The sequence below is a fragment of the Brachypodium distachyon genome, chromosome 4, assembly GCF_000005505.3.
Source record: "Brachypodium distachyon strain Bd21 chromosome 4, Brachypodium_distachyon_v3.0, whole genome shotgun sequence".
Classification (NCBI taxonomy): domain Eukaryota; kingdom Viridiplantae; phylum Streptophyta; class Magnoliopsida; order Poales; family Poaceae; genus Brachypodium; species Brachypodium distachyon.
The window spans coordinates 39,203,657-39,230,683 of NC_016134.3; the positions used below are offsets into that span (position 1 = coordinate 39,203,657).

The window sequence follows — 27,027 nt, forward strand, 5'->3', positions numbered from 1 at the left end:
CCGTTGTACGCCGATGCTGCCGCGCACGCGGCCCAACAACAAAATAAGAGGAAGAGCAAGAGGACATCGGCCTACGCCGAGTGCGAGGACAAGCTGCCGTGCGAGGCCTGACTAGAAATTGGACAAGACCCAATTTGCGGCACCGAGCAAAAAGGGCAGGCTTATTGGAAGCGGATCTACGATTTCTTCCACGCACAACGGCGCTCCCCCCCCCCCCCTCCTCACAACTTCGCTAGCGATCGAGGGCAATTTTTCCTTCAAAAGATGTGGGGGCTCATCCAACAAGAACGCAACAAGTTTGCCGACGCCCGCGATCACGTGAGGGGCAGGCCGGTGAGCGACATTGGTGTCCAGGACTTGGTAAGTGTTGTTGTTGTGTTGTCCTCATGAATGTGAATGCCCATTGTTGGTAGGCGTTTCAAGCTTTGGAGTACTTCATGGAGGTGCATCAAAAGGCATTTAGCTTGATCCATTGTTGGCGGATCCTCAAGGAGGCCCCAAAGTGGCAAGAGCTCTATGTCTCCTTGAAGAAGACCCCCCCACCTCCACACGCACACACACAAATGGGAAGAAGCGTGACGTGAGCAGCATGGATCTTGAGGCCTCTGGTCACACCGATGCAGCATCCCGTGCGGTCTGGCCAATGGGTAGGACCAACTCCAAAGGCGATGCCAAGCGTGAGGCCTCCAACCTCGCCTTCAAAGAGATGCTTCGAGGAGACACAGATCATGTCGGCCGACTTGAATCTCCTGGACCCTGGGATTCGAGCTTGGTTCGAGTCCAGGCGGAAGATGATACAAGATCGAGATGCGGCCTCGCAAGATCAGGATGCCGCCTCACCATCTTGTTGATCGCCCTCATTTGGTCCCAATTTGGTTGTCTTTTTTGTAATGAACTATGCTTATGTCTGCCGATGAGGTCTAAACATTGATATGCTAATTTGTTTGCTAATTTGGCCATATAAGTGGCCTCAATTGTTTGCTTACAGTGTCCTGGCGGCCAAAAAACAGGGGAGTCCTTCGAATTGTGGCGCCAAACATGGGCCGCACCTCCCATTTATAAACACAAGAGTAAAACATAATGATATCTGCAGCATGTAGCATTTTTTCCACCGAGAACACCAGACTTGCACAAATTGAGCATACAGATGTTTCTTCAAAATTAAGAGCACAAGTGCAAACACAACATTACCTAGATATAGCATGTCAGGCAGAATCCATCCATTCCAATACAGCGTTAGAAACCAGGTTTGCAAATTCAGTTGCACCTCCCATATGGCAGGTTTTTCAGTATTTGGATACACAACTACCATATTACCTTCCAAGAGAAAGGAAAAGTGGCTTCTAGCCTTTTTACTTTTTCGAACTGGCTATTTGCACGTTACCTCAACAGAGACTATGGTTGCTTAATCGTCAACACTGCTCTCAAATGCAGCATGCGGTCAATAAAAAATGGGCTGTTATCAGCAATCAACTCCATCCAAGGAGTTGAGGAGATCTCTGGACCCGAATGAGTGACCGCAGTCGGTGAAGGTGTGGGTATACTTGGACTTAACCACGAACCCTCCTGAGGGTCTTTCTCTAGCAGCAAACTCACAGTCTAATGTAACTGGCATTGGGCCTCTATTCAGCAGTCCCAAGTAAAGACCAAACCTGTGTGTCATACTCTGCTGTTCCATCATACAGCATGCTTTGAGGAAAAAACCATGTGCTGCAAAACAAAATTCCTGTGACAATGCACATCCAGAGGGGAATAACTGGAAACACTCATCAATCTTCAGATCCAAATAGGCCATGCACTGCAGAAAGGGTCGATCAAAAACAATCACTTTCAGAGGCCTACACGAGTATGACCGTTCCTCATATTTCCGAGGGGCCACTCCATCTGCTGCAAGACAATTCTGCCGGTATGATGCATCAGCTTTGTATAGAAGTGAAGAGATGACATTTGAGGCTTGTTCATTGCGGTCTAGACCCATGAAAGCTAGGACTTTCTGCAGCTTCAAGTAGGACAGATGACTGAAGCGCAGCAGTGGAAACAACGAAGTGTTTAAGATCTTACGGCACTCCTTTGCATCAGGGTATTGCGCGATAGCCCACCTCAACAAGAAGTTATAGACATGATCCTCCGAAGGAACTTGCAGATCACTGCTTGAAAAAATAGCTTCAATGCCAGAAAGAGGGAGCCTCATCACCTCATCTTGGAACCTGAAACGAGACAACCATACCTAGGAGAATTCATACATGATGACAATCATGTCCAGATTTCTCAAAGATGGAAAAGGAATCGAGATCACACACCTCAAGAAATGCTTGTACTTGTTGGCAAGGAATTCCTTGGCTGCAGCTTTTACAGGCTCAAGCGCAACTGCCACTGAATGGGAGCACGGGTGATCTAGGTATAGGAGAGCATAATCTTTTGACATAGGCAATCTTGAGAGCAGCTCCGTGCAATGAGTAATGCAAGTGGTGACCTCAAATTTGTCAGCAACCATTAAAATATCAAGAAGAAGAATAGGATCATTTGTTTTCAGTTCTCCACTGTACATAAAGCTTAAAAGCTCCAGCATGGCTTCTTCTTCTGTACCAAATAGAATGAAAACAAGGAGGCATAAGAATTAACAGAAAAGTTCAATGCATAAAAAACAGATTTTTTTTGTTTCTGCATGATTATTTAGGTGAAACGTTGACTATCTATAACTGATTGAGAAAAGCTATATACTCACAGCAAACTAGACAAACTACCCATGCATTACATAGAGTTGATGCGGTTAAAAGAGACAAACCATTTCATTATGAAAAGAAAAAAGGAACAAGAGTGGCAGAAACTTCAATTCTCTAGAAAAAAGAGTGCAGAACTCAAGAGATAGAATCTGTTCTTGACAATTAAAATACATAAAGAAATAGGATGCTTGAAATCAATTGAGTTATAATGTTACCAGTTTCCATAATCCTAATAGTCACAGACTTCTGATTGGATTCTTGCATTCCATTTGTGAAGAGCTAAAAAGAATCATGAGGCATATTAGAAAGCTCGGCGAGCTGACTATAAAACAAATGCATTTCAGAAGGTTATCAGAATTACCTTTCGGAAGAAAGGACTACTTGCAGCAAGTATCACCGAACTTACAGGAATGCTTTTTACTCGTAAAGCTGGTGTGCCCATCATGCTCGGGGAAGTGTCAAGGTGTCCTTCATCACCTGCAAAATAACACAATCATAGAAAAGATAAATCAGTAAAAGATACATAACAGAATAACAAGATGTCTTTCTGCAATCAAATACTTGTAACAATCTGTTATTCCATTCTGCAGATTCATTTAATCAAAATTCAGAAATACGGTATACTGACAAATAAAAAAGGCCTCATGGAAACTAAACACCCCTAGCTACATTCAGAAATCTAGGCATGCCGGTAGCTCACTTAGAAATCATAACATTTCACAGAGGGATCCTATTAGAATTTCCTAAAACAGTAAAACTGGATTCAAGTAAAAAAGAATTTCCTACAACTGGATTCAAGTAAAAAAGGACCACATCAAGTGTTAGACGACTGTTATGTACTCCCTCTGATCCTAAATTCTTGACTCAAATTTGCCCAAATATGGATGTATCTATTCTTAAAAAGCGTCTAGATACATGTAATATTTCGACAACAATTTAGGATCGGAGGGAGTAATTATTATTATTGCATACCACACACGCATCTAGTAGCAGTAGCAAGTTCAAATAGCCAAAGTGTAAACGAGTGGTTAAAAAAGGACCGCATCAAATAAATTGGTGTGTACGATAGGTACTTTTACTACTTGAAAGTAAGTGATTTCAAGTAGGTAATATTCACCTTGAATGTTTCAAATAAAAAATAGAAATAGAGGTGAACAAGAAAATAAAAAGAAGAATAGCATTGACCTTAAACATTTAACAAGTATCGTTGTTGTCAAGAGTTCCAGAGTGTTCGCAAATATACTTATTAAGGATCATACTTGCTCGTGATAAGAAACTGATGCTACGAAACCCACAATACATTCGGTTAAAATATACTCTTCATGTTTGTTTTGTTGTTACATTCAGAAATATAACAACTGAAAGATTTCATGTGGTGATCAGGCAAATTTGATTTTCAAATTATCTGACACAACGACGTGTGAATAGATGCTAACCCAGAAATAGTAATTCAGAGAACTTTGAAATTTCCACTGATAAAGATTTTTCAAAAAAATTGTTAAATAAAGATAAAATTTCTTAACGAGTTTACAAAAGACGATAAGTAGTAAAATTGTCAGCTGGAATACCATCTTCACCAATGCTAGGCAGATGTTCTTCAGTCAATGACCCAAGCTCATTTTGATCTTCTTCAGATAAATGACAGTCTTTTGTCTCAACTTCATTGCCATTAGGATTAGGTGTGTCCAACAGGTGCCTTGCAGAATCTGTAGATGGAAATTGACAATAAAAGAGTTCTTTCAGTTTAATTGATTTAGTGATGGAAATTAAACTAGCACAACAACAATCTTTCGGATGGAACAAAAAATCATGGCACAAAGCAACAGAGAATGAATGTATAAGGAAAGTTGTAACATATACTGCATTAATAACATCTACACCAATCCATCAGGTATGCCAATAACCTGCAGACCAAACAAACAAGCTACTCCCATTTTCCCAAGTTGCATGGTTGTGCCCCTTTGTTGCACAGTGGTCATTCTCAATTAGAAAGGTCACATATTATTTAAGACCACATAAGCTTGCACTATTGTGGCTAAAGATTTACTGCATTCTAACTGGATGCATGTGCATTATATATTTTTTAAATCGTTTTGTCTGAATAAATTTGATACAGATAGAACTGAGATATATTCCAATATCATAGAACTGTTACATTTACACCACATCTCAGAGCTAAAAGCTGATTAATCCCCTCTATCGCTTCACCCATGGCCTAATCACTAATAAAATGGTCAGCTACTTACAAAGCATACACTTGACTGCCCCAAAATCACGAATAACCTCGAATTTATATTTCAATCTTGTCAAACAGCAGCAAAACTACTTACAAAGCATACACTTGACTGCCAACAGATGCTTCCATCCTACTTGTGCGCTTGCGATGGGGATTAGGTACGCACCTTTGTCCTCGCGGAGCTCCAAACGGCTACGCTTGCGGTGGCGCGCCGAGTCGGCTAGGGATCCGGCATCGTCGACGCCGCTAGAGCCCGGCAATGAATCGATGGCGGTAATCTCTAACCGCAGAAATCTGTCAGAGAAGCTCGGCGAGTTGAAGGCAAAAGCGAAGCTGGGCACCACGCCTCCACGCCGGATCAAATCCTGGTCCATCACTGCATCCGCCATAGACTCTTCAGCGCCCGCAGTCACAATGTACCTCTGGAAGGAAGGGGGTCGAAGCAGACACGGAGGACGAAGGCCGTAAACCCTACCTGATGGAGGCTTGTTCGGTTTTTACAGAAGGCAATCGAGGACGAGGAGGCGTAAGTCGCCCCGGAGCCGGAGGCCGGAGAGGCGGAGACGGCCAGACGGGGAAGAGAGAGACCCCCGTCGAATCCTTGACAATACTGGCACGGCACCGACTCACCGTATTTCCGCAGCGGGTTCGGCAGGCCCAGCTGGCTGCACCCCGACTCCCCGAGCGCCAGCCCAGCCCCACCTCAAAGAAACCTATGATTCCAACTGGCTCATTTGCTAGACCGAATCTCCGCATGGAATCGCGTCGTTTTCCACGGTCAGAAAAGCACGGTCCGCATTAACCCAGGGTAAGCCCAGGGACGCATTTGGTGGTCCGCGAGGGGGAGGGATACCAGCCTTTTCCCCGGCTCTTTCCTGGGCGAGATCTCCACGACCCTGCAAGTCGGAAGAAATCCCGGGCGAGCGATCAAGCGTGGCATTCGTGCGACGCCGCTGTCCTCCTCCGGCGATCGGGAGCGACGCCGCCGCCTCCCTCCGAGGTTGCTCGAGCGAGCTCTCACTTCCCTCCGACGACCGCGACACGAGCGACCCCGCCGCCTCCCTCCGACGACATAGAGCGACCCTGCCGCCTCCTTCCAGCTACCCGGCCACCGGCTGCAGTTGTGCCAAATGGCCACGGATACTTCCCCGTGAGAGGAGAGGTGATCCCCTGTGCATCCCGAAATCCCTGTCTGGGGATTCTTGCGCCGGGTTTTCTTCTCCCTGTGACCAAACGAGCCCTAAGAGAAACCTATGATTTCAAAATACCAATAAAAAAACAAGTTTTCCAAAATACCATCACTGTCACTTTTTTCGGTTCCAGAGTACCACCACCGTGAGTCCCTGTTAATCGAACCGTAAAAAATGTTGTTAGTTTTTATCCCATACCCAAATTATCCTCCGGCCTAAAGGAAACTGGGCCCCCAGCCTTCGCTCCCGCTCCTGCTCTGTCCAAATGACGCGGCCGCTCCCGCGCCACACCGCCCGCCCGCCGCGCCCGCGGCTTTCCGACCCCCCGTCGCTCACCCCACCGCTGCACTACTCCACCACGAGACCGCGCCGCCGCTCCCCTTCGATCCGCCCGCCGCCGCCGCCTTCTGGATCGCCGAGCCAAAGACCAGGTGATCCCGCCCGACCCCTCCAATCGCTCCGCTCTCTGTTTCCCCCTTCTTTGTTCTTCTTCGGAAAACTGGCCGTAATGTCCAGCGTGCATGCTCTGGTTCGTGCAGTACGAGAAGGTGGAGAAGATCGGGGAAGGGACGTACGGGGTGGTGTACAAGGCCAAGGACCGCTACAACAACGAGACCATCACGCTCAACAAGATCCGCCTCGAGTAGGAGGACGTGGGCCGTTAGGTCCGTTAGGGTTATTAGTCCATAGTGGTATTTCGGAGTGCAAAATTGAGTTACAGTGGCATTTTGGATAGCATGGCTTTTTGAGTGGTATTTTGGAATCATAGATTTCACATGGTGGTACTGTGTCAATTCTCTCCAACTCAAACCCCGCAATGGCAGCCTAGAAAGCACCCGCGGCCACACGGTTTTTTCTTCACAAACTTCCCGAATTCTCTGATGTGTTACTATTTTTTTTTTGACAAATTGTTTTTGCGGGGATTTGGACAATTTTTCAAATTCTGTAGGATGGATTTTTTACAAATTTTCCAATCAACGACGAGTGAAGCAACAAGAATGGGATCATGGCGTACAAAGGTGGAACGACCGCAACAGTCAGCCCAACACCAGCCGCCCAAATAAGAAGATGAGGTGGAGGGCGACAAGGTAAGTTGTCGTGCAGCTGCAATTGCCATGTCTCCTGCGATGATGGTTTCACTCTCTTGTAGTACGAGTAGCCCATATGAATTGGATTCAGAGTTATCCATCGGAACGAAAGAAAGAAAATAAGAACCAACTTTTAGGATATTTTCATTCCGGCTGGACTGGACTTGAAAGTTAGAACTTGGAAAGAAAGAAAGCTCCGACCAGACTTAATTGTAGGGATGCAAACACGATCCCGCGAAGAGCCCACTATTATTTCAATTCGCAATCCCCTATTCAAATTTGAACAAAACTTTGAATTGTATTAGTTGTGGGTAATTCTTGGAGTCCCGTTTTTGCATCCTTACTTAATTTCTATAGATTCATTTCACAATGAAATTTAAGGCGGCGCCTATGCTCCATGTCGTTAAGGTGAGCTCGATTTTGAATTTTTTTTTTCTAAACGACTAGCAGTGTTGTTGCGTTTATAATTACTCACTCCGGCTGGAATTATTTTTCACTGATTTAGCAAAAACGGTATTAAATCAGTGACACGTAATTTCGGACCAGTCAAGGATCCTTGATATTTACTGGAAAAAAAGGATTAATTGGATCTATGCCACTCCCTATTCTACCGGTTGGTGATATGCCATTAAAAAAACGTGACTTGGAGAAATGCCACTCTAACTTTCTTATACCTCTATCAATGCCATTCTGTCCACTTAAAACCAATAAGTGTTCATAAAATACATGTATTTCAGCGTGTACAACAGTATTTACCATAATACCCCTATTTACAACGTTCATCAGTACGTTCGATTCTTCTAGGCACCATAAAGGTTCAAAAAATTCAAATTTTACCCAAAATTCAATTTTCTCATAAAAGTCTATAAAAATTACAGAAAATAAAAAACAGTAATATGAGTCCACCGTTGCGGACCGGATATGAGGAGCGCATGAGAAATAAGAGGAATATGACTGTTTGACTTGGGATGAGAAAAAAACTGTTTGTATAGACCTATATTTATATGTATTTAGACAATATACGTGCTGGTATTGGACAAAATGGCATGAATAGAGGTATGAAAAAGTTAGAGCGTCATTTCTCCAAATCAAATTTTTACAATGACATATTTTCAACCGGTGTAAATTATAATGACATGGATCCAATTAAAAAAATCCACACCTTTGGGGTAACGCCAAAAGGTTTCCTCGCCCCGCAAATACGAATATTCCTCTCGTTCTGATCCCCACTCTTTCCTCTTGCTAAATGCTTGCAGACTTGCAATTACGCAGCAGCTGTCCCAGATCTTTACACGGCTCCGCCCCCATCGCTCTCACAGTCTCGCCGCCGCCCAGTCCCCTCTTGGAACCTCGTCGGGGCTTCCTGAAAAATGGTGGTCTCGTACACGCAGGAGCACGTGTACCGGCACCCCTGGCACCGCGTCACCGCCGCGGCGTGGCGCAAGTTCACCGACCCGGCGGCTCGCGAGGCCCCGCTCTCCCACATCCTCGACGTGCAGACGCTGTCCCGCCGCCTCGACCCGCGCGCCGGCCGCCTCCATGCCGTGCGCGCCATCGCCGGGCGGGCCCCCGCGCCTCTGCCCTTCCTCCTCCGCCCCCTCGCCGCCGGCGTCGACGCCGTGCTCTGCGTGGAGCGCACCACCGTGGACTGCCCCGCGCGCGCCATGCTCGTGATCTCCCGCAACGCCAACCTCCGCCGGCTCGTGGACGTGGAGGAGCGGTGCCGCTACGGGCCCCACCCGGAGCGGCCGGAGGAGTGGACGCTTGTCACGCAGGAGACCACCATCCGGTGCGCGCCGCTCGCGGCCGTGTCGGCCGTGGTCGCCGGGCTGGTTGAGCGGCGGTGCGCCGATAGCTTCGTGCAGAACGCGGCCAAGGGGCAGGAGGTCGTCGAGCGGATCTGCCAAGGTCTCGCGCTTGCAGACCACGAGGACTAAAAGTCTCCGGCGGCCGAGGCAGAAGAGATGGTCTTGGCGATTTTCTGTGTACAGGCGTTTGCTTTCAGACAGTAGTAATAATATGTAAATACCGGGAGTGAATAAATATCGCAAATTCTTTGATCACTTGTTAATTTGCTGAATCCGTCATCCGTGTCAATGTTGAGTGAAAAAAGAAGCAAGAGGCGAGACGCTCAGTTTTTTCATATTTATCGTTCACAGCTGCTACGAAAAATTGCGAGTTCATGGTGGCCAACAGCTGCACCCAGCAGTCGATTTGAGGTATGATCGTCACAAGCGTGCTTAAAATCGACAGAAGTTAATAGCAGTGACTAGCGAGGACGACGGTTTTTTATAGTGGTGTGCAGTGTGCCGCGTGTTGTCCTCCTACAAGGCTAGTACTATGCTAGGAACCTGTGGGAGCAAGCCATGGCGTGGTGGTGGCGACCATCATACACGTGTGAAGCGTATGTCATTAGCACTTGTGCGGTGGCACTTGTGGGCCGCCCTGCGCCAACGAAACGAGAAGCCCCTGTTTTTTTTTAAAATAACCCGTAACACGAGAGAATCGTACACTTATAGACTATAAGATAACTCTTATAATTAAGAATTACAATGTAATCTTTTAAAGATATCTTTTCCGTGATTTCATACTTTGCAACATGAAATTCTGTCGAGACTTCAACATAGAGACTGCAATCAGACTGTAACAGCAACATCGTTACAGGTATCTCTGCACGAATTTGACTACCTTCAAAGGTTTTGAAAAGGCTCTTGAGTCGCTCAAACAAGAAGATGAGAAGATGAGAAGCCATGAACGTTGAACGTACTTGGGCCGGGGATGATCCCCTAAACGTGCAGGTCGTCGAACCGCAAGATCTTCATCAGAACGCTAGAGAAGTATTCCAACATTACAAAAGATAAAATCAACAAAAACACCATGACACACTAACAAAAACTCAACAGATACGTACACAAACCCAAGATCCACAAGATCGGGTACACTAAATCCACAGGGATTAAAAATCTCTGGCTCCGCAGCAACGCCCGTTGAGGCACCACCGTAGCGGACGAAGAAGAATCAGAGTACCTTTATTCGCGACGGCATCGCAATCTCCACCATTGCGTCGCTTATCGGAACCAAACAATTGAAATATGCAAACACTTCTGGATAATTTTAGGAGGAACTGAGGTTCCCCCAACCTCGCAGCGTCAAGATGGCAGCCGGAGATGAGGGGAACGCTAAATCTTCAACGATGACGGCGAGGGCAGAGCTCTCGTGGAAAACCTAGAACAGTCACGCCACTTCATTGATAATTACCGGAAGACCCCAGTTTTTTTTTTTTAGAGCAACCGGAAGCCCCCAGTTATGCCTGTTGCCTGGTATCTGGACTGGATCGTTCTGTGTTCTAGACAGCAGGTCCTGTTGTTGGGATTACCAGGCCGGCCCATTGCTGTATGTCTCGGAAGCCGGGACCATCGATCGATCCCAGAGTCAGACGATCGAATGGCATCAGTTCAGAGTCCTCAAGATATACCGAAAGCAGGTTCGTACGAGATGCTACTTTCGTTTCACATTAGATCACCGAATCCCCTCAAAAAAACAATTAGATCAGTGAATTTTCCTCTAAAAAAAGATCACTAAATTTTCACAAAGAATATCTGTCCAAGCAAAACGTTCCAAACAAAAGCTCGAAGCAATGCCGTTTCAAATATTCAAAATTCACTTGCCCGACTACTTTACTTGCGAAGGAGTTTTCCTCTGCAGCTCTGCTGCAGCCGTACTGGCGATCCATCTAGAGAGAGACCAATCTCCTTTTTTCATGGACTACCTCCAATAGACCACAGACTCTGTTGTATTGGGCCCATAGGTGGACAAAGCGTCAAGTCTGGGTCGTCAAAGACTGAAAAGCTGAAGCGCAGACTGCTGCGCAGCGCAGTGCCACCACGGCACCACCGCCCACGATGCCGCTCCCGCTCCGCCGTAATGCCCTCTCCGCCGCCGCCGTCTCCGGGCTCCTCCTCCGCCGGGCACTCTTCACGACGGCCGCCTCGCGCCCGCAGTGGGCGATGACCGTCCGCATGGACCTGCATCTGATCAAGTCGTCGTCGACGCTCACCGCGTCTTTCGACCTCGCCGAGCCCCCGCGCGCCTCGCGCCTCGCTGTCCCCGACAACCGCGTCGACCTGCGGTTCCTCCCGGGACCCGACGGCAAATACATGGGCTTCGTCCCGGGCGACGTCCGCGCCGTGAGCGAGGACGGATTCCTCCTCCTCAACTTCATGGACCTCAATCTGACCGCCCAAGAGACCGGCCCTGATGTCTTCCGGTTCGTCTGCAACCCTCTCAGCGGAGAGCTGTTCCGCCTGCCGGACATGTTCGGGACCAGGAAGTCCGTGCGCTACATCTACCCTGGCCTCCTCACCGAGACCCGCCGCGGCAACGGGCACGGGCCGCCGGAGAGGTACGCCGTCGCCGAGGCCCTACCGAAAACGGAGCCGTCGCGGTTCTTCTCTCTGCGGCGCTTCCTCTCGGAGACAGGGGAGTGGGAGAAGCTGACGGGCCTGCGGTCCCCGCTCCCGCCGGCGCGGCAGATGAAGGTGGACCACGAGGCCGTGGCCTGCGGCGACCGCCTCTGGTGGGTCGACGTGAGCTGGGGCGTCCTATCCGTGGACCCGTTCAGCGACCGGCCCGAGCTCTGCTTCGTGGAGCTCCCGGAGGGCATGCCAGGCAAGGAGCACGCGGCCTCTGACCCTGAGCAACGGATCCTGGCCAGGTACCGGCGCGTCGGGGTCAGCGAGGGGCGGCTGCGTTACGCCGAGGTGTCCCAGAGGGAACCCTTCCTCCTCCGCTCCTTCGCCCTCGACGGCAACGACGGCGGCGGTGGCTGGACGCTGGAGCACGAGGTGGCGCTTAGCCCACTCTGGGCCAACGGAGGCTACCCATGGCTGCCCATGGAGGAGGGCCTCGATGGGACGCCGCGGATTGGCGTCTTCGACCCCATGAACGCCAGCATCATGCTTCTCACCGTCGGCAAATATGTCGTCACCGTGGACATGGACAGGGGAAAGGTGCTTGCCAGTGCAGTGGTATGCCAAGATCAAGATCACATTATCATCAGCTGCCCCCACGCTTCCTTGCAGTCATTTCTGCTCCCACCGTGGCTTGGATCAACCCGGATCCCTCCTGCAGGTAATCAGCTTGTTGCATTCTTCTGTCCTGATCAGGATGCTTGCATTAATGTTTGTCTAGCACATATATATATGAATATATGCTTAAGTAGCATACAGGATCTAATGGAAAATTTTGTTTACTATTTGTTAACAGTTTTGCTATTGATAAGTCGTCCGTTTTTTAGTTAGAGATCAATCGACATGTTAGCCATCGAATCTTAATCCAACGATAGAAAGTGAGAGATGAGAGAATGGGGGTGACCCTTGGATCTTAATCCAACGGATTTGAAACGTCGCCTGATATTTAAGGCTCATTTCTTAAAAAACGGGCAACTTAGAAATAGTCATACCCATTTGTTAATTGTAATGTGGGAATTAAAATTGAGGGGGGCATTTGACATTTGTAAACTAATAGGTTCTTCTGCCTCAAACTGTACCAGCAAACTAAGCAAAGCCCCAAATTTGTTGGCTTCCTTGAACATGGGGATTTCAAATTTGCCACTGTATATAGTATAAAGTACATTTTGTATCCATCTTTTTGATGTCCAGACTTAGGTTAAGGATGTTGTATCCATTTAACCATTCATCTAAAGTTCTTCGTTCTGCTGACTACTCAAGTAACTAATTGTCTCCAAAATAATCATATTTGTCTTAGAAGCTCAAGCTGTGGATATGTTGTACTGAACTATATATTGATAATTAATCTGGTAGATGCCAAAGTCTTGTTCCGCAGGTAATTAAGCTTGTTTGGAACATGAGAGTGATTCAGTATAAATTGGTACATTCTAATTCAATCAAAATTTTCTTTAGGTTTGAAAGGAAAACCTCAATTGTTATCTTCACTGCACAGTAATCTCTACTGTTATAAGTTGTATTGTGGCTGATGCTATTGTTCAAGGATTTTTCATCGTTTATGACGAAAAGAAGTATTTTCAGGCAAGCGGGGCAATCCCAAGAACAAGACTTTGGCAGATGTTTTGATACGTTCAAACTGATACCAGAACAGATGAAGCGTACAAGGTTACTATATCTTTGGCACTCTTTTCGTATCTAATGCTTCTATGACCCCATCAGGATACTGCATTCGTTCTACTCTATCCATGCGGTGTGCATTGCTTGGAAAAACAGTGTATGCATATTTTACGAACTATTTACTACATTCAACTGGTTCCCTCCGTATTGATCAATATATTGCCATCCTTAATAGTTAATGCCTGCTAGTCATTGGTTATAGTAAAGATAGTGATATTTTTTCAGACTTGAGACTGGTCACATATGATTAAGTTACAGAGTCTAAAGTGAGCAATGCCATTTGTTAGTCGCATACTGAATGTTCAAATTATTGCAAATAACTTCCTAGAATGCTACTTCTGTCAGAGCTTGCCACCTTGTGTTGGCAGTGGTGCTGAAAGATGAGAATTTATGGCGTATCACTTTATTCTGAACTAGTAGAGATCATGGTAAGTGAAGAATAACAAAATAAGATATTGTGTGTCAGCGCTACAAGATGTCTAGTGTTGCCATCATGCCGACCACCGTGTTTACCTGTTTTAGATTATAATCACACCAATTAGTCAAGCCTGAATTTGAAGCTTTAACTATAGCATGCATTTTTGCTGAAATCAAGACATAGATGTCATTTTCATATAGGGACGACATAGGGAGAGCGCTATAGAAGTTGCGCACGTATGGTTTTTGTTTAGATACTACTAAGCTGTGAAGAAAACTAAGTTTCTTTTCCTTTATTCAAGCATCCCTAATGATTACTCCGTATTATTCTCCTTTCAGGTTTCTTAATTAAGACTGGCAGATATGTCCTACTAATATACTAGGAAGCTTATGGTGGTATGGAGAACTCTGCTTTCTGGGGACCTATATATGGGAACTTTGGGTTTGATGAGTTTGCTGCTAAATTTGATGGAACTCATTTTGGGAAAGATTGTTTGAGGCTTTCCGTTCATACTTGACATTCCAGTAAAATGTCTCGATCCAGACAGTCTATTGTTCATATATATATATCCCTGAATAGTATGCTACGTTTACTTGCAAGACAATTTTGCTGATCTTTTAACTAGAAATTGTCTATTTCACCCAGTCATGTTTTGTTAGATACTATAACCTGTAAGAAGTTTTATAATGTCCTCATCTTAAATCGTCAACTGCATTCCGATAAATCTATGCTGATTATCTCAAGCGTGGTGGATAAGGTGGCCAACAAAATCCAAACGTGGGCTTCCCCTCTTCTAACGCTCGGTGGACGTCTCACTTTGGTTAGATCGACGCTCTGCGCCATGCATGTGTACGCTATGATGTCTCTTGACCTCCCTATGAAGATCATCAAGAGCATTGAGAAAATTTGTCGAGGCTTCTTGTGGAAAGGCCGGAAGGACGTTCGTGGGGGGCACTGCTTAGCGGCTTGGCGTGATGTCTGTTCTCCCCGGGAGTTTGGAGGTTTGGGTCTTCCAAATCTCAAGTTGCTGTGAGCGCGTTGGGGATGGCTTCAACGGGCCGAGCCTGGCAGGCCGTGGGCGGAATTTGATATTGCAATTCCGAAGCTGGCGAGGGGCATCTGCGAAGCTGCCATTGACTTCTTCGCGGCCACGGCCGATCGATTTTCTTCTGGCTTGATCCTTGGTTGCTAGGTGGTGGTTCTCTGGCGGTGTTTGCACCAACTTTATTCTCCCTGATCTCGAGCAGAGCATCAAGGATTTCAGTGGCAGATGCTTTGGTGGATCACGGCTGGCTGCAGGCCCTGAGCCCCGAGCTCACTCATCCGGCGCTCTTAGAGCTTCTGGCCGTTCTTGATCGGTGGGTACGGTGGTCCTTTCTGCGGATGAGGATCATTTCCACTGGAAATGGAACGCTTCTGTCATCTATATGGCCTCTTCGGCGTATGCAGCTTTCTTTGATGGTCGCGAGCTGGCTCCTGGGGCTGCCAAGGTCAGGTCCTCCAAAGCACCAATGAAGTGTAAGCTCTTCATGTGGTTGGCGCTCAGAGGCAGGTGCTGGACCGCGGACAGATTGGCTAGGCGCAGCCTGACTCATCCGACACGATGTCCTTTGTGTGATTAGGAGCATGAGACCATCTATCATCTTCTTCTTGGTTGTGTGGTTGCCAGGCAAGTTTGGGCATCATATCTGAGTGGTTGGGGCAAGCTTGGCTGGGTTCCTTCCTCACATGACACCCTTGCTAGCTGGTGGCCCGGTCTGGATGTACACGGCAAAAAAGACAGAAGGAACATCAACACTAGTATCACGCTCATATGCTGGTGTATTTGGAAGCACCGAAATGCGGTGGTCTTTGACGCGCTAACCCCGGGTGTCGCTCAGATTAGGCGGGCGATTGACATTGAAGGAAGGGCGTGGCTGCAGGCGGGGCTTTTCAGCAATGTTGCTGGTTTTTCCATTTCTAGGCTAGTGGACGTTGTGTGGAACATTTCTGAGTAATTGTTGTACCTGAGCCTATGGGCATGTAACCGCGTCGCGGTCTTCTTCAATATATGATACTCCTGCTTTGGAGTATTCTAGAAAAAAAAATCTCAAACACTCTTGACACTTATATCTACGATCCTTGCAAGAAGATGGATTGTTGTACTCCGTGCTTCATTTGGATGGATATATCTGTTTAGATACCCCATCTAACCATCCACATCCATCCCAAAAGACTGATCTAATAGGAAGATGAGATTTGATACACTTAACAACCCCCCCCCTCGACCCCTCCTTCACATCCGACGTGGATGTGGAAAGAAAGAAGCTCCCCCACGCCTGACGTGGCCATGGATAATGATGGGAAAATGCAGGAGGATTGAGACTCGAACTCGAGACATTTGGCTCTGATACCATGTTAAGATACACCATCTAAACATCTATCCCAAAAGACCGATCTGATAGGAAGAGGAGATTTGATACACTTAACAATATCACTCTTCAACAAATTGTGTGTGTATATATATATATATATACACACACACCTACAAGAACCAGTTCCTGTTTAACTAAACAGGGAACGAAGCGAACCCCCACGCCTGCACGAGTGAACTTCCGCTTATGAGGATGTGAACTTCCCCTCGCTGCGCTATACTCTGCACGCGCACGCAGTACGGGTGGTCTATGCGGACGGTAATTTGAAATCTTCTCTTAAACCGTACAAAATTAGCAAAAACGTTATATACGAAAAAGGTGCGCCTGGTTCATAGCTTTCCAACACCGTATTACTTGCATCATTCCGACAAGCGGTTCAAACATAATCGTAAAAATACTGTCCGTCCTTTTTAGATTGATCCGATTTCGGTATTTTTGAAATTATTCCTAAACCGTGGGGAATTTGGAAAAACATTACATATGAAAAAGCTGCGGATTTTTAGTAGTTTCCAGCGGTATATCGTTTGTGCAAATCCGAAAAAGCTTGAGAAACGCGAAGAAAAATCAGTACATCCTACGCGGCAACACGGCGTGCATGTTCTGAACTTCTATCGATACACGAATGAACTTCCATTTTATAGACTGTGAACTTCATGACGGTCTCTGAACCTCCGTCGGCTGTAATATTTTGCCCGCGCCGGAGAAGGAGGAGGTGTCCGGACGTGAATGAACTGAACTTCCCTAAATACAAGTGTGAACGTTTTATTTTATAGACCGTGAACTTCCGTAGTACAAGATTTCTGGCGAGGAAGTTTTGCAAATCCAGATTAACAAGGCTACTACACCCCTGTCTTTGCTGCGTGCCAGCTAGTGAACTTCCCAAATAAAACTTGCGAACTCCCATGAAACTAACTAGTGAACTTCTCAATCTAAACAAACGAAACTTTCATGAAAGGGCATCTGAACTTCTCAGTCTAAACAAGTGAACTTCTCAGTCTGTACGAGCGAACTCCCATGCTAGGGCATCTGAACTTCTGTACAAGTAAACTCTCATGAAAATTAGCTAGTGAACTTCTCAATCTGCATACGTGAACTTCCCTAAAAGCCAATGTGAACTTCCCAGCGTACCACGCCGATAACTGTGGTCTACGGGCGTGAACGTTCTGAACTTATATCGACCACACGAATGAACTTCCGTTTTATAAACTGTGAAGCTCTGCCGACTGTAATTTTTGCCCGCGTTAGAGAACAAGGATGTCAACGGGCGTGAACGTTCTGAACTTCCATTGATACACGAGTGAACTTCCGTTTTATAGACTGTGAACTTCCCGGCGGTCTCTGAACCTCCGCCGCTTATATCTTCCTCGTTTATACCTTGTGAACTTCTTGACGGTTTCGAACAACGGACGATAATTCGAAATCTGCTCTTAAACCGTAAGGAATTAGCAAAACCTTTATACACGAAAAAGTTGCGCCTAGTTCATACCTTTCCAACCCGTATCATTTGCATCATTCCGACAAGTGCTTCAAAATATATCGTAGAAATACCGTCCGCTGGGTTTTGTTTGGTGTAATCTGACGGACGGTAATTTGCAAACTGCTCTTAAACTGTTAAGAATTAGCAAAAACGTTGTATACGAAAAAGGTGCGCCTGGTTCATAGCTTTCCAACGCCGTATTACTTGCATCATTCCGACAAGCGGTTCAAACACAATCGTAAAAATATTTTCCGTCCTTTGTAGATTGCATCATTCGCTCGCTCAGCCGCACCGGCGGGAAGGAGGTGGGCGGCGTGTGGCGGCCGCCGCGGGCTCCCTCGCGTCGGCCTCCGCCGCCGCTCGCTCGCCCGCGTCGGGTGGGGAAGGAGGTGGTTGGGATCGGGGTGGTCTATTTCTCGGGATCGGGGTTGGTCGGGTCGGGATGTCTAAACAGGGGAATAGTTCCTGTTTAAGTTAAACAGACTTAAACAGGAACTCGTAAGGTAGGTTCCTGTTTAGTCCTGCCCAATTCCCACATGATTTGTGCAGGCTCCATTGATGAATTTGGATTGTATTAATTCCACCCACCATCTTCAAATTCGGATACAATATATATTCACAAAAGCATCGGACTCACCCACCATCTTCAAATTCGGATTATATATATTCACAAAAGACCGACCAACTTCTCTTCTTCCATATATAAGGCTGGACTAATTGGTGGACGACCACCAAAATGCATATGGGCAGATGAATTCCGACAACTCAAAAATGGATAGTCGGAGTTTTTTTGCTATTTTTGGTAACTTTTAATTTGTATTCATGTAAACCTTCATCATTTTTGCTCTTCCTTTTTATATAGGTGTGAATAGAGGTAAGCTTTTATTAATTTCATCAACTTTACAGTATTATGTAAGCCTAATTTGCATAGCGTAGGCTAACATGTTGGCAATTTATCAACTTTACAATCGACATAAGCATCCCACTTGCGAATTGTTAAAGACTATGGCTCATTAATTTCCAGTCACTCGTGATGATCGAGTATTAGCAACAAGGTGCCAAGCAACAAGATCATGCTCATCATATCGTGCTGCAAATCAATAATGGCTCAGCAGCAATCTGCTAAGACCATGCAAGTCTGAGTCCCATATTAAATGATTTTTTATTATATGTATTTAGACGTTTTTTAAACATAAATACATTTATATTTGGACAAATCACTTAATATGAAAGCGAGGGAGTATATGAGAGGCATTCCCTATCCGTCCCGTTGCAGTAAAGCCAAGGCGCTCTACGCACGAAGCGACGTGATTGTGTGGTCGTGGACTCGTGGTCCTGCAGCTGCAGGTGCGTGCGTACAAGCACGCCATGCTTAACCACGTTCTCCAATCCTGTTTATGACTAATCATTGTTTCAGGAAGGAAACAAAAAGCAAGAAGATTTCGAGCAATGAAACCTTCACCAACCAGGGTCTAAGCCTTGACCAGGCAGGGGCCTAGATCATCCATCACTGTCACTCTTGTACATGTGTCATGCAATTGTTGAGTCGGATGGTTTGGCTTGGTTCTCATGGATATCACCTAGTTATTGCTTTGAAAAAGCGGATTAAGTGATGATATCATAAAGCTTAATAAAGCTATTTACAATTAAAAAACAGATATTTTACTCACACCACAAGTGGTCTGAATTTTGACACTCCAATTAGTAAGCGGGCCTATTAGTTTTTCATTGCAGACAAGAAAGAGAAGGAAACTCAATAACTTTGACACTACAATAGCGTTCATCCATCTCTTATTTTGAACCTGCACAACTGGAGCTTTCGTTTGTTGGTTGAAGTGTCCCATTGCAATTTGTAAACTATACTGCAGGTTACCCTCAAATTCAGGCAGCGCTGGGCTCCACGAAGAATTATATGACTTGGAGAAAAGACAGAATAAAGAAACTCCCCCTCAAAGTAGGACAAAAGACGCAGCTGACGGACACTTAGCTTGGACTACTTGTTTTAAAAGTCGACCACTAAACTTCAACTTAACTCCACGCATACGTACTGTACTTAACCAGTAGTACATCTTTATACTCAACTCTCATGCACACTCATGATCGATCGATCCCTGATAAGTGTTCGTTGTTGTTTTTGTCAGGAAACCGGACTGGTCTTTTATTCAACGCGAATTTCAGGCTATTTTGGACGGGTAGCTCCAGTTCCGTGCTGAGAAACAAACAGTGCTTTCCACCCTGCACTTGCAGCGCCTAGTTTCTCACGGACAAGATAAATTCAGGGCACTGACAGACACTGTTATGTAGTGAACGCTGCGGCGGACCTAGCTAGCTTAGCTGTTTGTTAACACCTCAACTCTGGTAGGTGAAAATGACCAGATGCAATCCAGAACTGATTCAGTTAATGGTCTAGCTAGGACCCATTTCTGCCACGAGATCTAGCCAGCATTCATCGATCATGTTCGTTTTTCTTTGCATTGCATTGGTGGCGATCGCCAGCTTCCAAGACCGTACAAATTTTAACACGGATCGGGAAACGGCATCCGGAGGCGAAAATTGACGGCACGACACGTCCAATCGAAACCATCATCTTTTGTCAGCACGTGCCATAGCGGCCTTCGATAGCCCGTACCATAGCAAATTTCGAATTGCCCGTTTCCGTCCCATCAATATCAGATCGGCTCGTTAATTATGTATTTTTATTTCCCTTTGAATTCTTGTTCGGGAATCATTTATGAGATCCCTGATATGAGTATTGGCCGCACGTGGAAAGCTGCAGTTTCTGGCCTTGAGCTGCACGCAGAATGATGTTTCTTTTCTTTGTGTACTTAATTAACCGATCGAGCAACCTGCAGCAACCATTTTTCTCAAAGTATATATACCATGCCAAATCCGTTGCCTAGTTGCGTCCGGCCACTCCCAAGCAAAGCTGAACGTGAAAGTCGCGTTCCAGAACTGCCACCTACGAGTATAAACAAAGGAAGAACAGTCACAGTAATATTTTTGTCCATCGATTGACTGCAAAGTATAAAAATGTCTCCAAAGTCGAAATCGTATATTTTGGTTTCTCAGTTGGCAAAAACATATTATTTTAGTCTCTTTCGAGGCTGGTACTACCTCCATCGAATAAAGAATGTCTCAACTTTGACTAAATTTAAATGCATTTATACACTAATCTTAATACATTCAAATTTTAACACGGAGAGAGTATTATAGTTCGGAATTGTCATGGAAAGTTTCCGTCCTATTATTAACATCATGGAACGCCACCAGCGAGCCGGGTCCAATCATGTTTAGTGCAGTCAGTCACTTAGATACCAGTAATTTGCACTCCGCAGTCTGGTGGTTTGCTGAGCATCAATAAATTAGCCCCCCCCCCCCTAATGATTGTAGGTAGTACTCCGTATTTTTTTTTTCTTTTCAAAATGGAAACCATAACATACAAATGATCAGTAAGGTCTGTCTTGCACAGAAAAAACAACGGAGAAGCTCCTCTAGGATAAAACGGACGATGGAAAACAAGCCAGAGCCTAACAAAACTTTCCTTAATTTGCAGCATGACACAAAAGAAAATCATTTGTACTCAAGGCATGCCGCCACCCCACCCTTGCACTCAGCCGGCGGCCCCCTTGCCCCTTTATAAATCGCCACGAATCCACGTAAGTAACCCTCCCGACACTTTCAAAGTCCCGGCGCATCGACACGACGTGTGCGTGGTCACTCCGATGCAGCCCGACGAGTCGGGGTCGGGCGGCAGCGGCATGCCGGTGGACATAGACCTGGGCGCCGTGCGCGCGGTGCGCGTGCTGGGCCGCGGCGCCATGGGCACGGTGTTCCTGGTCGCGGACGACGCAGACGAGCCGGGAGTGCACGCGCTCAAGGTGTTCGACAAGCGCTCCCCTTCTTCTTCCCCTCGCGTCGTCAGCAGGGAGGCCGATGCCGCCGGCGACGCAGTGAGGCGCGCGCGGTGGGAGGTGTCCGTGCTGTCCCGGCTGGCGCCCCAGAACCACCCGCACCTCCCGTCGCTGCTGGGCCGGGCCGAGACGCCGGACCTGCTGGCGTGGGCCACGCCCTACTGCCCGGGGGGCGACCTCAACGCGGTCCGCCACGCGCAGCCCGACCGCGTCTTCTCCCCTGCCGCCGTCCGGTTCTACGCCGCCGAGCTCGTCTCCGCGATCGCGGGGCTCCACGCCGCCGGCATCGCCTACCGCGACCTCAAGCCCGAGAACGTGCTCCTCCGCGCCGACGGCCACGTCACCCTCACCGACTTCGACCTCTCCCGCCTCCTCATCGTCCCCTCGTCTTCCCCCTCCACGTCTTCCACCACGTCATCCTCGTGCTCGTGCTCTGCTACGCCTTCGCCGACCACGCCGAAGCCCCGACGGAGACAGTACCGCCACCACCTCCGGCGAATCTTCGCGAGAAGCGCGTCCGCTCTGGCCGCGCCATCATCGACACCCGGACAGGAGGAGGAGCCCCGTAACCTTGCCTGGTTCCTCAACAGAACCCACGGCGGCGCCGGCAATCTGACGAAGAAGGCGAAATCCGCGAGGGCGGCGTCATCGTTGCCGTCCGACCGCGAGAAGCACGCGGGCTTCTGCCCGGCCTCGGCCTCGGCGGCGGCTACGAGGTCGTTCTCGTTCGTGGGGACGGAGGAGTACGTGGCGCCGGAGGTGGTGCGGGGCGACGGGCACGAGTTCGCCGTGGACTGGTGGGCGCTCGGGGTGCTCGTGTACGAGATGGCGTTCGGGCGGACGCCGTTCCGCGGCCGGAGCCGGAGGGAGACCTTCCGGAACGTGCTGCTCCGGGAGCCCGGTTTTCCCGCGGACGTGCGGCGGCGGTGGCCGGACCTCACGGGCCTCGTCTCGCGCCTGCTGGACAAGGACCCCGCGACCAGGCTCGGGTTCTCGGGCGGCGCCGACGAGGTCAGGGCGCACCCGTTCTTCGCCCGCGTGGCGTGGGACTTGCTCGGGGAGGTGTCCCGGCCGCCCTATATCCCCTCGCTGGATGATCACGTTGTCTCGGCCGGCGAGGGGTTCAGCGTGGTGGATTACTTCCACAAGCTTCACCAGCCTCCGCCGCTGCCGCATGAATCGCCAGAGTCCGCCTTGCAGGAGTTCTGAGTTCTTTCTCCCCGACCTTTTGTCGTTTCGGACCTTCAAAAATCACCATATGTCGTGACGACGGGTTACTCGCCGTGCCGTTTAATGTGTAAATACAGTGGAGACAAGTAGAGAACAGAGTTCGTGGAGACAGCTCTCTTTTTTCATTATTTTTGCGAACAAACGAGTTTATAAGAAAACCCACATTGAATTGCATCTGGTGTGTTCTACTTCATTATACATGAACATTTGATGAATATATTATGTGAGCATGTTTTCTAGTCACACGCCAGAATCGATGTAAACATTAGAGGTCTCACTAAATTTTTGGAATTCTTCAGGCAGAGTGTATTTGATTATTCTTGTTCCTTTTGTGATGGCTAGTCCTTAATTTTCTAACATGATTATGCCAAATGCTAAGTTTTTAAGTATTGGATTTTCAACAATTCTTGTTAGAGTTATCAAATTTCTCATGTTCCAAACATGCTCTGACTATTATTTTTCTTTTCCGAAACCCCGGCCTCTGCATCAAGCGATGCACAAACCCATTTTTATTTGTCGGTGTCATCTTATTACTAACTTATAGAAGGGACTCACAACGGGTTATCATCGTCGTCTGACATTGTTAACCCTAAAACATAAGGTTTCTCCATTTCCTTATAGAAGAAAACAATTACCCAATTAATTAGATAACCATGATGAAACCTAGTAGATACAAAGAGCATGGAGCCCGCATAGGTCAACAAAAGGCGACGGAAAGCACAGATAGATGCACCACTAGACAATACCGACACACCATACAAAGTTGTTGAAGAAAAAGCTCCGCCACATCTAGTCCTACAAGGTCCCTCTACCGAGCAACCCAGATCCGGCTAACCCGCACATGACGGGGCATGAAGACCACAATAGGTTCCAGAAAGGAGTACAGAAGATACTTTGGGAAGCACCCCGCACCAACGTTGGCAGGTTCCGCCGTCTCCAAAGGGGAGAGAAACTAAAGCCGCAAAGAGGAGTGCGGTTGAGATGCCCTGAAATTGGTGGCAAAGAAGGCACATCTTGAAAAAAACGTGCGTCATCTTCATCACTCGACGCATCAACAACCACCACAAGCCCGGCCGGGATGTTACCGAAATATTTGTATTTGAGTAAAGGAAAAACAAGTAGACCCAGTTCATGCAAGAGCCAAGCCTGATCCCCGTTTTTGTCAAATGTCATCAAAATTTTGTTTGATTCGGTCAATTAAAACCCAAACTTTTGGTCATTTGTCCACTTTTGGTAATTTCTTTGATTCCAATGGTCTTGATCATCAGAACTATTAATTTCCATGCACATTTAATTGTGTTTATTTAACGGAGTGTCTATAGCTCGATAGCCTTAGAAATAGTTATTACTCGCTTGTTATTGATAGCCATTTGATCAAGATCTTCTCACCTTTTATGTAGTGCCACGAATCTCATGTTTATATTAAATGTGTTCCTAGCTAGTAGTGGTGATTTAGAAAATACTGCGTATATATTTCTGTGACAAACCGAGAAATAACAAAAAAAAAAATACTTGTTTACTTAACCTCCAGATGTCGCGCGTCTCCAGAACCATAGCTCCGGTTCCAATTGCTTCAATCCAACATGAATGGCAAGTCCGTACAAAATCACGTACTCCTGCTCCTGCATACGAGGGTCACTCCGTTCTGCAGATTCATGTATTCCAGTTTCACGTCTGTGTTTGCAGTACTATGCTGTTTGTTAGTCATCTGAATTGGAGTTAATTAATTCTTCGGCAGTTCCAATATGGCTGGCAAGTGTGTGCCAATCCTGTACATTTGGATAGCTAATTGGAGTCACTGATCAGTTGATCCTGCATGAGGTTGCAGGCAGGTCACCAATAACGAAGGTACTGTTAATTAATTGCTTAACGTTGGTTGGCCCTTAGTGACTGTCAAGTGACAGGTACTTAAACAAAAAGTTGAGAATTGATCGTTGCAGCCGGCTAACTACGATCTACTCCTAGTTAACTTCGTTTGTAGTATACTGTACTATGTCAATCCTAGGCGATACTAGACGAACCGGCGCGACACTGGGGTATAAACTAATCAGCTGGTCAGTTTTAGCCGCATAATTTACAGGTGCGATCGGGAGGATTTGATGGGGAATGTTCGAGGGGTAGGAGACATTTGGAGTTTTGCTTTTGTTTGTCCAAATCCAGTGGTAGTTATACATGGGCCACCTTGCACGAGGTCGCTTAATTTTGTGAAAAGTTTTGTCTACTAGTCCGGCCTAGCTCCTCTATTTTACAGTCTAATTAAGCAACTGATGTTTGCTTGGTTGTTGTAGTCATCGATTGCTACAAGTGAGCGAAAGCAAACTTTATCAACGTGCATGTTTGCTACTGCATGCCTTGGCTCAATTATTGATCAATACCCCCTGAATCAATTTGGTTATCTTCTAAGGCGTTTCTCCTCCAATTTCTATCACATGGCATCCATCTTTCATTTCATTTCATTTGGGGAGATGAAATGAAATCCATTTTTTGAAACGACTTCATTTGGTTGAATTTGAATTTCGAGTGCAAAAATCATGTTAATTGTCTACCGCATGTTATAATGTAATTTCATGAAATGTGAGATCGAATGCCTATAGCTAATTCCGTGCCAACCATAAACAAGTTGGTTTACGAAATTCAAAATGAATTACAAAATTCTAGGTCCAAATGATGAGTGTCAAGCTGTTATTAAAACATGACCGACTCCCTTAGACACTTTTCGGAATTCTTGGAGCATGAAGGCTAACTAAAATAAAAACATAAAAGAAAAAAAACACCTCTCGATATGATGGTGGTGGAGTCATGCACCCACCAAGATTCAAATCCTGGTGCTCACAATTGTGCTTTCGGTTTCTCCAACGTTCTTTCCATTAGAAAAGAAGAACACAAAACGACTAAAAATAGCAGGGCACAAAATCGCTCAACGAGTCAGAGTCTTTCGCCCCCTCTGCATGCGTGGGTTTTGCACAACTTTGTTGCTTCCGTTTCTATGAAAGGAAAATGATAGTCTAAAAGGAGCACTCAACTAGGCAGAGTCGCATGCATGGCTCACATATATACGGGCCGCGGCCACAGCAGACAGTGGTACTGGATGATGATGGAGATATGCACGTCAAGGACTTCCGCTCGTGCACGCACGTCGCGAGGTGGAGCGATCGCCATGCACGGCCGGAGCTGCCGAGACCTACTTTGTCGATCGACGGTCAAGAAAATTAAAGCAACGGTGTAAGCAGGCCGGCCCTTGTAAGTTAAATGCGCGGCCAAGCAGCCCAAGCCTAGGTTAAATGCGCTGATAGATCGATGGTCAACTCACAACTACTCCGGCCGGATGAGTAGTACTTCCACGGATCGTTATCGTCCCCATCAAATCGACCGCATGCACGATGAGTTGTTTCATGTTATCGATCGATCCAGCCACCAGCCACAACTTAAAAATGGCTGACCGCCGGTACATGCATGCATGCTTTTAATTGGGCTCCATCACATCACATGCGGCAATTATTTGACTTGACTGGACGAAGGCTATATATGCATGTTACTATGTGAGTGAGCTTCTTTGGGAAAAGGAAATCGCGGCGGCTAGCCATCAGCATCCATTTGCAGTACGAGCTACTCTACGTACTTAGCAAGCGTAGTACTTGCATGTCGATATATCACACACGTGTGCTTGGCACTTGTTTGCATGCAGTAGTATGTGTAGCTCCTGCTAGCTAGCCTCCTATGCAACTCGCGTTTTTGTCGTCGATGGATCAGGAACGCGACGCGGCCCATGCTCGAGACAACTTGCTGCTACAAAACAGTAAAACAGTGTATATGTGACGCCCGGCCCGTCGTTGATGACCATTATTGGCGGGCACTGAGTGACGGGCGTCAGTGATGACGTCTCATCACTAACGAGCATGCATGACTCGTCACTTATGACCACTCATCAGTAACGGGCACGGGAGACTCGTCACTAATGGTTTTATGTGAAAAATAACAAAATTCACAAAAACACACATCAGTGGCGGGCTTTAAATCTAGGTCCGCCACTGATGACCCTCGGAGACATTTGAAGATTGAAAAAATCATAACTAATTTATAAAAAATCAGAAAAATGTGATTCTTTTTGCTAAATTCTAATTTTTTTTCTTACTTAACATAATGGAACAATAATATCAGATGTTAACATTTAAAAATGACCTATATAGTATAAACTTG

At 46.7% G+C, this 27,027-nt stretch overlaps 4 protein-coding genes and 1 long non-coding RNA gene across 5 annotated transcripts; 4 read left to right on the forward strand and 1 right to left on the reverse strand.

The window, feature by feature from the left end:
• Nucleotides 1–1,102: 1,102 nt before the first annotated feature.
• On the reverse strand, nucleotides 1,103–6,104 carry LOC100828628 (BTB/POZ domain-containing protein POB1). The gene is made up of 6 exons (XM_014902059.2): nucleotides 5,126–6,104; nucleotides 4,292–4,429; nucleotides 3,085–3,200; nucleotides 2,939–3,002; nucleotides 2,301–2,580; nucleotides 1,103–2,207 (listed from the first exon to the last, which is right to left on the reverse strand). The coding sequence occupies exons 1-6, from the start codon at nucleotides 5,346–5,348 to the stop codon at nucleotides 1,463–1,465; spliced, it is 1,566 nt and encodes a 521-aa protein (XP_014757545.1). The 5' UTR covers nucleotides 5,349–6,104; the 3' UTR covers nucleotides 1,103–1,462.
• Nucleotides 6,105–6,401: 297 nt separating this feature from the next.
• On the forward strand, nucleotides 6,402–6,926 carry LOC112272343. Its single transcript, XR_002966003.1, has 2 exons — nucleotides 6,402–6,580; nucleotides 6,689–6,926. It is a non-coding gene; the product is annotated as an uncharacterized LOC112272343 (long non-coding RNA).
• Nucleotides 6,927–8,454: 1,528 nt separating this feature from the next.
• LOC100828929 (protein slowmo homolog) lies at nucleotides 8,455–9,317 on the forward strand. Its single transcript, XM_003576625.4, has one exon. The coding sequence runs from the start codon at nucleotides 8,608–8,610 to the stop codon at nucleotides 9,172–9,174; it is 567 nt and encodes a 188-aa protein (XP_003576673.1). The 5' UTR covers nucleotides 8,455–8,607; the 3' UTR covers nucleotides 9,175–9,317.
• A 1,667-nt stretch (nucleotides 9,318–10,984) lies between these two features.
• Nucleotides 10,985–14,500, forward strand: LOC100829227. Its single transcript, XM_010241103.3, has 3 exons — nucleotides 10,985–12,367; nucleotides 13,285–13,368; nucleotides 14,137–14,500. The coding sequence occupies exons 1-2, from the start codon at nucleotides 11,140–11,142 to the stop codon at nucleotides 13,341–13,343; spliced, it is 1,287 nt and encodes a 428-aa protein (XP_010239405.1). The 5' UTR covers nucleotides 10,985–11,139; the 3' UTR covers nucleotides 13,344–13,368; nucleotides 14,137–14,500.
• A 6,871-nt stretch (nucleotides 14,501–21,371) lies between these two features.
• LOC100829529 (serine/threonine-protein kinase UCN) lies at nucleotides 21,372–23,073 on the forward strand. Its single transcript, XM_003576627.4, has one exon. The coding sequence runs from the start codon at nucleotides 21,412–21,414 to the stop codon at nucleotides 22,807–22,809; it is 1,398 nt and encodes a 465-aa protein (XP_003576675.1). The 5' UTR covers nucleotides 21,372–21,411; the 3' UTR covers nucleotides 22,810–23,073.
• Nucleotides 23,074–27,027: the final 3,954 nt, after the last annotated feature.